At 35.9% G+C, this 14,006-nt stretch overlaps 1 protein-coding gene across 1 annotated transcript in view; it reads right to left on the reverse strand.

Moving 5' to 3' along the window:
- LOC116994079 (cytochrome b5 reductase 4) overlaps window positions 1–14,006 on the reverse strand; it is a 30,632-nt gene that overhangs the window by 12,966 nt on the left and 3,660 nt on the right. The window contains exons 3-10 of the mRNA XM_033055501.1: window positions 13,494–13,594; window positions 11,405–11,489; window positions 10,299–10,340; window positions 8,077–8,131; window positions 6,887–6,944; window positions 6,684–6,777; window positions 6,111–6,143; window positions 5,244–5,366 (exon numbers count right to left, since the gene is read on the reverse strand). Coding sequence (XP_032911392.1) covers window positions 5,244–5,366; window positions 6,111–6,143; window positions 6,684–6,777; window positions 6,887–6,944; window positions 8,077–8,131; window positions 10,299–10,340; window positions 11,405–11,489; window positions 13,494–13,594 — 591 coding nt within the window. The remainder of the gene's footprint in view (window positions 1–5,243; window positions 5,367–6,110; window positions 6,144–6,683; window positions 6,778–6,886; window positions 6,945–8,076; window positions 8,132–10,298; window positions 10,341–11,404; window positions 11,490–13,493; window positions 13,595–14,006) is intronic.

Here is a 14,006-nt window from a genome sequence, read left to right on the forward strand (position 1 = left end):
TAAAGCCCTGACAAAGTGGAAGTCAGTAATTCCATTTCATACCAGTCTTGAAGTAGAACAAAACATCAGCATCTCTCCAGCTTTATAAATAGTATGAAAAGTTTGTGGAAATTTGTTTTCTATCCTTCTTTTGAAAAGCAGTACACAATAAGTTTGTAAAGTACAACAGTCAAATAAATATGCTAAGACTGCTGTCAATTCTGCAGACTTAAGAATTGCTTAAAAGGATGTGTGAGGTTAGTAATATAGCCCTTAACATTCATCAGCTAATAGTCTTACACATATTTGGGAATTGAGAAAGAAGTTAAAAAACTGATTCATCAAGTGACTCACTGTTCCCTGACAATTTTTTCACCTTCCCAACCTAACTAATTCCAGCCTTTTCTTCATAAATAACCTTTACCTCTCTCTTTTTAATTGCCACACAGAATTTTTGTTCTGATTCATTCCATATAGCTTTTGAAAACTTTTAAGTAAACTTCCAGTTTAGACTGTAGTCTTTGCTACATTAACTAAAATTAGTTAATTATCAGTCATTTCTATAAAATCTGACGCCATAAGCAAAAATAACCATCAAAGCTGAAAAGCCTTTTAACAAAAGGAGCCCTAGTAGCAAGCTGAAGCCAAACAGTTGATTTTGTCAACCCACAAAGCCAGGTTAACTGATTTGCTACTATACAGAATTAAAAGGTACTGTTCTCTCAGTTTTGGATCACGATGTCAGTGTCCAGCAGCAAATCCTAAGTTTTAGAAGTGACCAAATTAATTAGAGAGGGCGTTAGGTTTGATTAAACAATTTGCAGACATCAAGTGTCAGCACTGTAGCTCCTGATCTGAGAGAAGCAGCCCTGCAGCCCCTCACTACCAAAGGCTTGCCACAATACAATCATGGGCTAGAGACATCACTCTCTAAACTCAGCTTCCACCTTTGCTGGAATCAAGAACTAGAGCACCTTGATTTATAGGCATACAAATTCAGTTTTAGTAACAAACCTGCTGTACAGATGACAGCTTTTGGAGAGTATCATCTTTCTGCATACTGCATGTTCTTCCTTGTCATGAAAGGGAGTTAAGGATTTTTCCTTAATGATGTTTTTTAGCTTTTCTTTGATGATAAAACTTCAGTGACAATTCTTATTTCTTAGTTACTAGTCACAATCCTAGTGATGTTCAGTGGCAACATTAGCCTGTTGGCTTGGGAAAAAGATGAATAGCTCCACTACCCTTCCATCTCAGGTAGAAGAATTCCAAACCCATTCCCAGCAAGCATTTACCACCCAAACATGTCCACCAAACAGCTGAAAGTTAATACTTATTTTGTTCAGGTTACTTGGTTGTGGAGCCTCAAGTACTACTACTGCCAACATAATAGAGATTAAACCACACAGTTGAAGGAAGGTGGCTGCCTACCACTTCCAGTAGCAGCGCAGTCTTAACACCAGTTAAGACAACAATGAACCCTCACTGCTGACCATCAAATCATTAGTACCTCCAAATGCTTCAGTTAACTACTAGATTTCACAAGCTATGTCATATTATCCAGAAAGCCCAGCCATGCTCTTCCCAGATGGCCTTTCCCCCTTCCCAAAATAACGTTCCCATTGAATCAACACCTTCTAAACTTTCCCTGGTTATGCAGCCCCCTGTCACAGTGTCAGTCTCACTGATACACAGTAAGTGCTGTGGCAGCACTCTGCTCCCTTCTGGTACTTCCAACAAAAAAACCTCTACGATCATCCACTTGATATGTACTAAAACCACTGCACAAAACAATGAAATTGCATCCCATTTCAGCCCTCAGAGGCAACATCACCTTGTTTCTTTACTGAACATTCTAAACATCTGCCAATAGCTACACACTCTTTAAAACAGCAGAACTTAGTAACTAGGGCACTTTCCAAAACAGGAATATGAGTAAAAGTTCAGAATAATTTTCAGAATGAAGAAGCAGTTTATTCTCCATGGGAAAAAATACACACACATACTCCCAAGTCATCCCTACAAACTTGCATATGGCTACTGCTTTTATGTGCATGCCCCCTCAGGAGGGGGCTACCATATCTCATTTCCCAGAAAAAGCACCAACAAGAAAATCATGTCCTAATATGTATGCAAAAACCTGCACTCTATCACTGTGTTGTTTTTGGGGTTTTTTTGTTTTAATGAGAAAGCTCTATCTTACTTTTTATACTGTATTTAAATTTCACAGGATGCCAGCCTAATAACCATAAGCTGTTGACTACATTTTTAATGACCAGTTTCATAACAGCTACCTAAAAGTAATGTCACCAACTCCCCTACATCGACAATCTAATTATACTGAATTGTGTTTTCTATGCAATACTATGGGTTATAAGTAATTCTTTCTCAAAAAAATGAAGCACTTAATTCCTCTTAAAGCGTAGAAGCAGTATTGAATATTCTTCTGAATCTCCTGACCATCCTAAGACAGTGCAGTTAACTGAAACTGTAGTAATTTTGGAAAAACAAAAATCCCCTTCAACTTTGAGGAAATTCAATAATTCCCTTCATTCTTTCCAATTAACTAAAATACACTGGCTAAAACCTTAGTACAAACTCAGCAGGAATTTGAGAGTACACATGCAATTTATCTGCGAGTATGCCTTTCCCAGGCTATGGAGAAAAATGAAAGGGCTTATGTTAATTGTTTCTTCCTATAATAAAGTTATCATAGACTTCCAGTACCATCTTTGCATTATGTTGCTGTTCCCAAAGAAGACATTTATCACTTTTCTGTAATATTTAGACATGTCTGCTTAAAAAATAAATATTAAATAACTTTATGAAGTATAGATGCTTCTGAACATGTGGTGATCGCACACCGATCCTTTACAAACTCATTCATGAATGCTGTCATATCAACAGGTAATAAAGACAAAGTAATAAAATACATAAAATCAAGTAAACTTTTCAAGTGTCAATCTTGACTGGTTTTCAGTCCCTCTTCCTGTTCTGAATACAATGGAAGTGTTTTAGCTGGTCACTACACACATAAATACTAAAAAACACTCACTATTCACAGCCTTGCCACCAAACTGGAATCATTCCATGTAAAATGACTACTTTTATTAGAAAGCATAAGTTACCAAAAAACTAGAAATACACAAAACTTAAATAAAATAATTTTTTTAAAAAGTGTAATAAGATAGCACAGCTACTTTCTATTCTGTTCCCAAATTTCCAGAAGTGGAAATTATCAGTTGCAGTGTCCTCACACAAGACTCTTGTATTCATTAGAAATAAAAGGCAATGCTGAGAGTAAGCAGAGAAAGATTCAAGGAGAAAAAGTCAGAATGTTTAGGGCAACACATCAGTGCTACTGTATATTGAGTGCTGCATAGAAATATCAGATATAAAGCTACAAAACAATTCCTAAAATTTATGTTTTAGCTATTAATTATTATTTCTTTGTTCACACTACACAAGATACGGTTTTCTTCACCCATAACATTATTTTGCTCCCACAGAAGTGGAAACAAAAATGAAATTCTACAATTTAGATGAAGGGGGAATAATTCTAAGCAGAAAAGGAAACTGGCTACTTAAGACTAAACCAAGTGAATAGAAGCCTCCAACATGTAGATTTTATGGTTGAGCTGAAAGCACAGATTCAAATGAAGGAAAGACCTGTATTCTTCTATAAACATTCTTGCATGCTCAATTTTAATTTTGGAGACTTTAAAATTTAAAAACTGCAGAACAGGAGTTTCTGGAGTAGGGATTAAAAAGCTACAGATATAACTTTATTGGTTAGATTCCTCACTTCTGTAATCAGGGATTTGAAGAAACTCAGGGTCAGCAAGCCCTTTAACTTAAGTTTTCCACATTTAATTTAAGCTGATGTGTACTCAGTCAATGATATGTAATAAAGTTATCCAATTACTGTAACACTCCTCTGCATAACAGGAGAAATGTTATGTTGGAGATTGACTTCTTAGGAAAAAAAAAGCAAAGTAATTATCTAGAAAGCAGTGGTTACTAATGCTCAATATGTATTTTTTCAATTGCATCTAACTATCCACACCTTCCTCACTTGCAAAGGACCCATAAAGCCACTATATTCTGTATCTCTTATTCTTTCAGATTATCTTTTTTCTGTTTTCTATAATCATGAAAAGCGGTAAGGAGGGAGAAAATGAGCAGCGGCCAACACATCAGATCAGGCTGTAACCCCTTAGATACAGAGGATTATATTGAAAAATCTAATTTCAAAGTGGATGACTCAACAGTTTCTGAAACTCTCAAAAGGAAAATTACATTCCCCATTAGTTAAAGGTAGCTAGAGAGATGTGCTTTTATGCAGTCTTCCTTTTTGTACCACACTAATCTCTCAACTTTAAAGGCCCACGTAGAATAACTGAGGGCCAGTAAGAGGTGTACATGGTGAGCAACATTTCATTAGCTCTTAAAAATGCACAGCTTTGTTTTCACACATAATAAGGCACACTATAATCCAACAGTCCATTTTTGAGCATTATCAGACAGAGGACCAAGAGAGCTTTTAAGAAACTAGGTGGCCACAGTAACATCAGGAGTGTGGTTATATTACCCAATGCAATTGTGCAGAAATTTTTAATTTAGCTGAAAAAAACCCAAACCCACACTGATCCCTGTAATATACTCTGGTGCTGAAACAAGTTCATACTATTCTGTTACCACAAAATGAATCTATATATAATATTTACTGCTTCTTGCAGCTTATTCAGAGCTGGCTTTAATACCTCCACATGACTTGAAGTCCCCTATTTAATCTGAGCTCAAGTTACAAAGATGCAGTGTACTCGAACAACCTTACAGATGTTACTGTATCTACAATAACAATTGGAAGTGAAGGGTTTTGATCCTTCACTCCAGTTACTCCCATACTGATTGACACATGCCCATGCACTCTCTCCTCAGGGTCTACTGACATTTTCATATGGATAGGGAGGCACACAGATAACCATGAGATGGAACAATTGGGCAGTGTCCACCTTTCAATACTATGTTCGCCTTTGACTCCATTGTGGGACAAAACAAAGTAAGAAACTAAAACAAAGCAAAAAACCCTCCTCCAAGTCAAACCCTTTCCAGGAAAATTCCTGAATAGTTATCATGATCAGACAATTGTGAAAGAAATGAAGGTACAACAGAAAAAGAAGATCCTGGGAAAAAAACCAAATGTGACTAACAGATTCCAAGAAGCCCTGAAACAGCTGGTAGCTGACCATGAAATTGCTTACCTCTGTCTGTGCGTTTGATAAATGTATTATGACCCTCCAGGGGCTGTCCCAGCATTTTCCAATGAATGTTATCCTTTTTATTTAAGACAATCTCTACTTTTCCTACTTTTTCAGCAATATTTACTAAAAGACAAAAGATTTCATGTTGTTATTTTTGGTTATACTCCATACAAAAATTATTTCACACATCAACTATAATGAAATTCAGAACAGTTACTCATTTCTCAAGACACATGTAATGAATTTTTTAAATTAGAGTATATCTAATTAGGGGTACTTCCAAGCTATCTCTCTATAATGTTTTAGAATGCAGTTAAAACAAGCACTAAGTGGATTTGCATAATTAATACACATTATTTGCTAAATAGATTGTGGAACCAGGACAGCTTCAGAGTCCATTCTGATCAAGAAAAGTGCTCATCAACTGGAAACTGGTAGTTACCACTACTTACTACTTTCTTTTCAGGGCCATTTGAATTAACAGTTAAATCCAAGAAAATGCTAGTCTAAGCAAAGAACAGTTTACAAATACACAACAGAACTAATTTCTAGCTATTTTAACATTTAGTCATATTTAGAGGGATCAGAGCACTATCAACTTACTACTTTCACAAAGGCCCAAATGCTACAATTTAAAAAAAATTAATTAATGTTATGGCTTGGTTTGATTGACTGTGTCACGACCTGATGGCAAGCAAAACTGTAAAGTATCTGGTGAGTCAGAAAAATAAATTGAAATTCCACATTCTGATACTAGAATCATAGAGTTCTGTAAGTTGGAAGGGACCCACAAGGATCATGGAAATTCAGCTCCTGACTGGACTATCCTAGAAGAGATACAGAAGTACTGCAAGAGACAGAAATTACCAGCCACATCTTCTGAAACTGCATGATCCAAGTCTGAAATAAACAAAAGAAAGCTCTGTGTTAAGCAATAATAAAACTGTATTTCAGCCATCATATATACAGAAAGTATAATAGAAATACTGAGTGAACTAATAATCCTAAAAAGTTATGCATATTTATTTGGCCTTGACGCATAACTTCGACAAGCCTCATGCATGAAGGCATTATTTTTCCCATTACTTTTAACAATGACTCATGTAAAGCTACCAGTCTGCATTTATTGAACTTGCCCTTGTGAATGAGAAATTTTAATAATCATAAATAATAGAGTTGAAGAAAAATTTTACACAACTTTAAAATCAACTTCTCACTGCATTTTAGTCCACATGTAAGAAATTCAGTACATGCTACACAAATGAAGATGTGAATTGAAAAACTACACAATTCCTTTACATCAAGGCACTTTAACCATGTCTAATGGAACAGGAATAAAATATTAATTGGTACATGCAAAATGCTTATGGTCTGATGAGCAGATTTTAATACAGAAGAATGAAAATTCAGTACTTTCAACTGCAAAATTACAGTACCTACCAACTTCTACAAGATATGAGTGGTCATCAATGATGATCTCTCCCCTTAATCGTTTGTCTTGACAGTCAACTATCACCAACTCTGCATTCATATCCTTTCATAGCCAAGGGAAAAAAAAGACAACAATTTTTATAAAGTTCTCCCAGAATTCAAGCTAGATCACAACTGCATCTTGTAATTCTTCCTTCATGAAACATACTTACCTTCTGTTTAGTATATATGACAATTGTGATCAAACTGTCTGTTTGGAACCAGTCGTAACTGTAAAACAAAAAATGTACACTTCCTTTGCGCATATCAAAACATATTTAACCCCAAGCCTTCAAACAGAGCTTCTTTCACGAATTTACAAGCCAAACATATTACTTACAACTTCTGAAAACTAAGTTCAAAGCCAGTAATTTTGACAAAACTACTAAAATATCTACTTATGTATCCTGATAGTCAATACAGTAGGTAAAATTGCATGGCATTAGTTTTACTTAAAAAGCACACACATTCTCTTTTTAGCCTATGAACCTTGTTCATGGATGATTAAAATCTTGAGACCAGACAAAAGTATTACATAGTCAGGGTGGCTTCCAAGAGTTAAAGATTTGATGCACATAGCACAAAACCACAGCTCCCTTCATCTCTTCAAATCGAGATTTTGCATTCATTCCTATGCTCCCAAGTCCAAACCTTGTAATAAATCCAGGGTAAAGTACAAAAAAACCAAAAGCCTTCAAATACTAATTATTTGTATGGCCTTACACACATTTTAGGCTGCACACCTTCCAGTCACATGCCAGAATATGCCAGACACACATGTGAAGAAAGGCAGCAAGGTTTGGAGAGCACTTCAGAATATAAACCTCATTCCAGTTGTGTACAAGCCAGTATTTTATGACTGCAGGGAATTTGAATGCCAAGTGAAAAACTGCACCTTGAGGAGCTAAGGCACTATGGAGTAAAATGACAACCTCAGTGACAACAGCAGGCATATCACAGCGAGCTTTGAGGGCCTGCTTTGCTTTACATATTGTAGAAACTTGAATGCAGCTATCACATCTTCATATAATCCAGTTCGCAATGATGCCCTTTTTCAAGGCACAGCAACTGTTTATGGACAAATTAAAGTCAAGAAAGTAATCAGTCCAGTTGGAATCCCTTTCCATGAGTTTTCTCAAGAAACAAACAAACAGAACAAGTAAAGAACCACCATCTGCCCAAATTACCTCTGGCAAAAACCTGAACTTCCACCTTCCTACTTATACAAGGATGACAATGACATATACCCATTTAACTGAAACTTCAAGAGCAACCCACAGAAGAACATGCCTTGTGTTGACTAAGAATTGCACAGAGTTCTTAAAATAGAATGTTCAACAGACAATGACAGACAAAGGCTCACCTCGGACTTAAATCTTTAGCAGAGGAAGCCACTACTTTCTTCTCAGGAAGCACACCTGCAAACAGCAAGAGTCATTTTATTTGCTGGGATGCTTGCTTGCTTAATATAAATAATATTCAGGTTATGTTCAGGGTTTGTGGTTTTGGTTTTTTTAATTGAATGTTCTAAGTGTCCTCAAATAATATTTGGCTTTATTTCCAAAGGCAGCCAGACTATGTACATTTTATGTTTAGTTTTTATTCAGCACTTTCTCTTGTAGAGCAGGGTCCTAGAACACGGAGGTCTTCAGAACTTAAAGAGTTCCATACACCACAGTACCTGTGCTGTACTCAGTTTCATCTGTTATTAGCTTGTGCTTTTACACTTTGTGATAGTGAAGCACAAAAAGACAAAAAATTATCTGAATTATTTTCCTTTAACAGAACTATTTGTTTATACAATTCAGATTAATAAATTGAGTTTGACATGTCTGGTCTAACCTAAATCACAACTAAAAGTACATGTCAGTCAATTGAGCAAAGATATCAGTCCTAATCTTTCTACAACAGTGCTTTGCAAGGAATTTTCACAGAACTCAGATACTCACTTTAACTATTTAAGTGCATGAAACAGTCTGAAACAGCCTTTGCTGGGAAGCAACAGTCTTTCAAAATATCAGTTGTACTAATCTATGGCATAATAGAAATTGAACATATTTGGCAAAAACTTGAGGACAGAGATCAATAAAAGCAACTGCAATCCTGCAACAGGTTTAACACAAAGAAGCTAAACAGAATGATGATGATGAAGTTGCAGACTGAACAGCTGGTGGCCCATTCAAAGGCAAACCTTGCACACCTGAAATGGTTATGCATAAAATAATTAGCACATCAATTCTCCGTTACTCAGATTATTTTCTTCTAAATGCAAGTAAGTTTTGTAGCATGACTACAAGCTTAAACATAGTAAGTTGATAAAAACAAAGAGCCACTCTGGTCTAATCCAATCTATCAAAACTATTTGATCATCCAGAATTAACCCAAAGCAATTAAAACTCAAGTCGAATTACTTATTCTTTGATCCTTAATTACTCCTAAGTACACACCATCTGCAGCTGCCAAGGAAGCTAAATGGCAGAGCAGTCAGATCACTGCAAAAGAAAACAAATCACCTAATGATAAAAGCCTTCTCAAAAGCTAAGCCTTTCTTGAGGACGCACATCATATGATTTGCTTGGTCTCCAGGGATAAAAGGAATCCATGGTCACACATACTCCTAGCTGCTTTAGCAGGTCCAAAGAAATACATGAACAACCACAATAATAAAGAACATTCTGGCAAACTAAGTTATTTATGAATTATTTTGAAATACTCTAAGATGCTACATGAAAACAGTGATTCACGCTGCAATAAAAAGATGATGATTCAGGTGATCAGTGAACCAATTAAGTAAAGTGCTCTATTAGTCATGGTGATCACAAATAAAGAAAAGCTGTGGGTGAAGCCAAAGGCTGATGGCAGGAATGAAATGAAGAGTTTAATATGACCAGATGAACAGCAGAATTACTCTGTACATCACGGGACTGCTTTGCACAATCCCACACGACAGCAAGGCTAGTGATAAAGGTTCTCACACCATCTTCATAGCCATATTGGAAAGAGATGGGTTTGGTAGACAGACAGAGACAGAGTAGAACTGCCAGTCAGAAAAGGTGTGATCAGCATACAAAGTCCAGCTGGAGGTTAGTTACTGCTAGCACTCTCTAGGGAGTCACACAGTCACTAGCAACCTACAGGGCACACACTCCCCAACACAGAGCAACAACAAATCATGCAAATAGGCAAAACATGAAAGGTTGAAGTCATTAAGGGATGGATGCAGAGAGACTGAAGAAATGGGCTGACAAAAACTTCATGAAGCTCAGAAGGAAATTTTGTACTGTAAAAGGGAAAAAAAAATAAACAAGCGAAACAAGTGGACAGAAAAGACTCGTGCAGAAAATCTTCCTGACCTTGCTTGTCCATACCATACCACCCTTGTCTACATTACTCTACTGCAGTTTTACAATACTTTCAAACCCAGAATTCAAAATACTTAGGATTTCGCCTTCTGAAATTTTCACAGATCACTACAGCCTCAGCTCTAGGTTCAAATGCAAAGAAAAGTGAGGGTAAATACTGCTTATTCAGTGATATTCACACGTTTTAGATTCACTCCCCACTACACTTCAGGCGAAAACTTACCATTAAGTTGTTTCTTGTCTTCAGATACAGTAGAAGAAATCTCTGCAAGCATTAAGAAAAAACAAGCACAACAGTTAAGAAGTTACAATACTTGCCCACATCATGCCAAATTAGCCAAAGGATCTCCAAATAAACCTTCCAAAAATTGGTAAATTACAAGCACCAAAAGTTGCACAGCACCTAAGGATAGTACATGGCAGAACCCTGACATTTCAAAAAAACCTCATCACAAATCATCTTTTAAAAACTTCATAGCTAAGAAGCTTGCTGAATCTGTTAAGAATTCCAACGACACTTGTCTCATGACATGACACTGTGGACTGCAAATCTGACCAACCCAATCTTTAGAAATCTAAACTCATTACTTGGCAGGAACACAGGAAAAAGAAAATCTTCCTATAAGCTCCTGCTGTCAAATTATTTTATTTTCAAATTATTATCTGAGTTTTTCATTTATTCTACAGTACAACTATTCCAAACCAACTGACAAACCGAAAAATAGACTGAACATCAAAGTTTCTAGAAACCATCACCTGCATTCTAAGGCTATACCACATTTCTTGCTCTCCTGGCTCAGAGGAGTCTGTTTTACCAGCAAAATTTTCACAAGATAAATTCAAAATAAAGGACCAATAAAGTGTTCTGGAAAGAATAACTGCTCATGAAGTGTATTCAATTACCTCAATACATATGCAACTTGCCAGATGTATGTAAGATGCTGAAATCACCAGACTGAAAATACTGACTTTTATTTCAATAGGCCTATGACAGTTTGCCCTCTGGGATCAGAAGAAAAAGGAGGGATAGCAGGGCAGTAAAAGGTCTTTTCTATATACACAGACATATAACACACATGCACAGCTGTTTTCTAATGACTAAAAACAAAAGAAGAAACATAGCAGTACATTACTAAAAGTCTTCAACTATACAACAATTTCATCTTCAGGTATCTGCTGTAAAAAAATTAATACATGCAAAAGCCTTCAACTCTATGCAAGAATAGAGACTCTCCTCATAAATATGAGGTGATTCAGAATTTCTCATAATTTCCAGGTAATTTTGGAATAAAGTATAATAGACAATATTTCCTTCTTAAAACAACTCACCTTTTGGAGCAGCAATAGGCTTGACAGCCATTCTCCCAACAAGACATTCCTTCAGCATTGATTCATAATTGACCCAACGATGAACCTACATTAACAAAATATTTTTTCATAAAATTTTGAATTCTTACTATGTAGTTCTATGCACTGAAATAGAAAAGTTCGGTTTTGCACATTCACTAATATAATTAATTTAGCAGATTATTTTTTTAAACACATTAGAAGTCACTATTATATCCGTCAGTGCTTTTACTTCTATTACAGATATGGCATTAAGTGAAACAATAGAATTATGAAAAGAGTAACAATAGTTAAATCTACTCATTTATGTTTTGCAAAATCTGAACATCATAACCTTGAGCTACAGAATATATTTCAGAACAGGATTTTTATGAGGCATGCTACACAACTAACAGAACAAAGATCTTGTCATTACCACAATGTTTATTAGTCTTGTTTAGACAAGTGAAGGGAAAAGGGATGAAGGAAATAAACATAAAGAATAATAGTTAAGACAAACAAACACCTCCTACCAAGCTGGTGTAATTCTGTTTGCTTCTGTCTTACTATCACTGAATCATTTGGAAATTCCCTATTTCAGAAAGTTAAATAAAGTGAAGAAAAAGCAGTAGCTTTACAGACCAGAACTGGAGAACTTGTAGAGGAAATGGATGGCAGAAAAGCGAATTCTGATAGGGCATCCAGGATAACATCACAAGAAGAGAAAAGGAAACAAAGTGTTGCATGACAAATTTGAATGGTATCTAGATTTAAAAATAAAAACTTTAAACTGGACTAGCTAAGGAGATGAGATAAAGAATCCATCAACAAGTTGTAGTTTCCTCATATACAGGTAAGAGAAAGAAATGAAGGATTATGAATGACAGTTAATTTTTCCAGAAATTGGGGGAACACTAGCAATTTACCAAGCACTTAAAAGAAGACCAGTATCTGACAGACACAGAATGCTAAAGCAGAGAGAAAAACAAACACCTCCAGTAACAGAAAAGTCATAAGCCAGAAACAATAAAAGTGAAAAGCATATTTTCGGGATCTAAACCTGCTTCCATTCCCATGACAAAAAAACTAAAAAGTCGCAAGCATATATCTGAACTTAACTGCAGCAGCTTCCCCAAATACTCCTCATGCTCAAGACTCCTGTTTGCAAGGACCTCTTATAATGACCTAGCAACATAATTCCAAGCCACAACTTGACACTGGATACTTGAGACTACAAATTTCTTGAAATCAAAGAATTATGCCCAAAACCAACACTTCACTTGTGAAAGGATTAACCAAGGAAAAACTCAACAAAGCTAAAGCATTATCCATCTTTATCTACAATGTTAAAAACATTTTGCAAATGAAGGCATAACATACTCTGATGCCTTCTTACATGTAAAAAGGTAACATATTTCCTTTCAGAAACAGATTTTTTTCTGCTGTTTCCCAGTTTCTCAGACAAACCTAGTGAGAAATGGAGACCTAAAGAATGCCTGTTCCTAAAAAATACCAACTCAGTGAATCACATTTTACAGCATCAAGCTGGTGAGTGAGTCCTTGTAGAAAGCACACCCATGCTGCAGAACCTTTATTTTCTGAGTATTTTCATAACATTTGAAGAAATAGTAAAAAAATAAGAGAATTTGTTCACCAGTTAAAGTTAATAGAAGCTCCAGCATTTTTTCTGACAATGCAGCTACCAAATAGACAAAGAATTCTACAAGCTTTTTCTAAAAGTGAAAGCTCTTAGAAAAACAGGTCTCTCCAACAACAGCAGTCATTGCAGCAATTTATTAAGGTGGTATCTCAAATTGTTGCTAGCTTTATTGCAATTTCTGCTAAAAAGGAGGTCTAATTGAAGCATAATTCTAACAATATAAAGTGACATTTTCATTACTGTCTTTTGATACAAAGTTTAAACTACATGTCTCTTTCAGCACATGTGTCATTATGACCTGCTGTCCTGTCTTTCCTTAGGACTGAAGAAGTTCAAATCATCATTTTCACTGAAATGCCCTAAAAATAATCATAAAACATGCATTTTTCAAAGTACAGTGAGCAATTGTCATTTGCTGCCAGTTGTTCTCACCTGATCAAAGAGATCTGTACCATCAGTTCCTGCTGCTTTCATTAGTTCATCCTCACCACCTGGATGGTATTCCATATATGGTGTGACATTATATACAAATCCTGTAGAAAACAGAATAAGCAGCATTTCTACAACCCCTCCTATCTCCAAAAATAATGAGAAGGTTAGCACAAATTAAAGAGTGTCCTAGCAAACAGTAGGCATAATGGAAACAAACAGTATGACTTCACAAAAACTGAAACATAAGCGACACAACTGTATAGAGCACAAGAGGTATCTTCTTACCTGGAGATGCCAATCCTACAATGCCATACCACTTGCCCTGGGTAAACACTTCAACCCAGAAAATGAACATGATGTATCCTAGCTAGAGGGCAAAAGTACCAGTCTCTTAAAAAGAGACAAAATTGAACCAGCTAGTGGAAAGAATTGTTTTCAGTTTCCCTTCCAATTAAGTTACGCCTGAAGTGCTGTCATAGCTGTTTCCCTACCACTTATCACAATCATGGAATG

The sequence above is a fragment of the Catharus ustulatus genome, chromosome 3 (assembly GCF_009819885.2).
Source record: "Catharus ustulatus isolate bCatUst1 chromosome 3, bCatUst1.pri.v2, whole genome shotgun sequence".
NCBI lineage: Eukaryota > Metazoa > Chordata > Aves > Passeriformes > Turdidae > Catharus > Catharus ustulatus.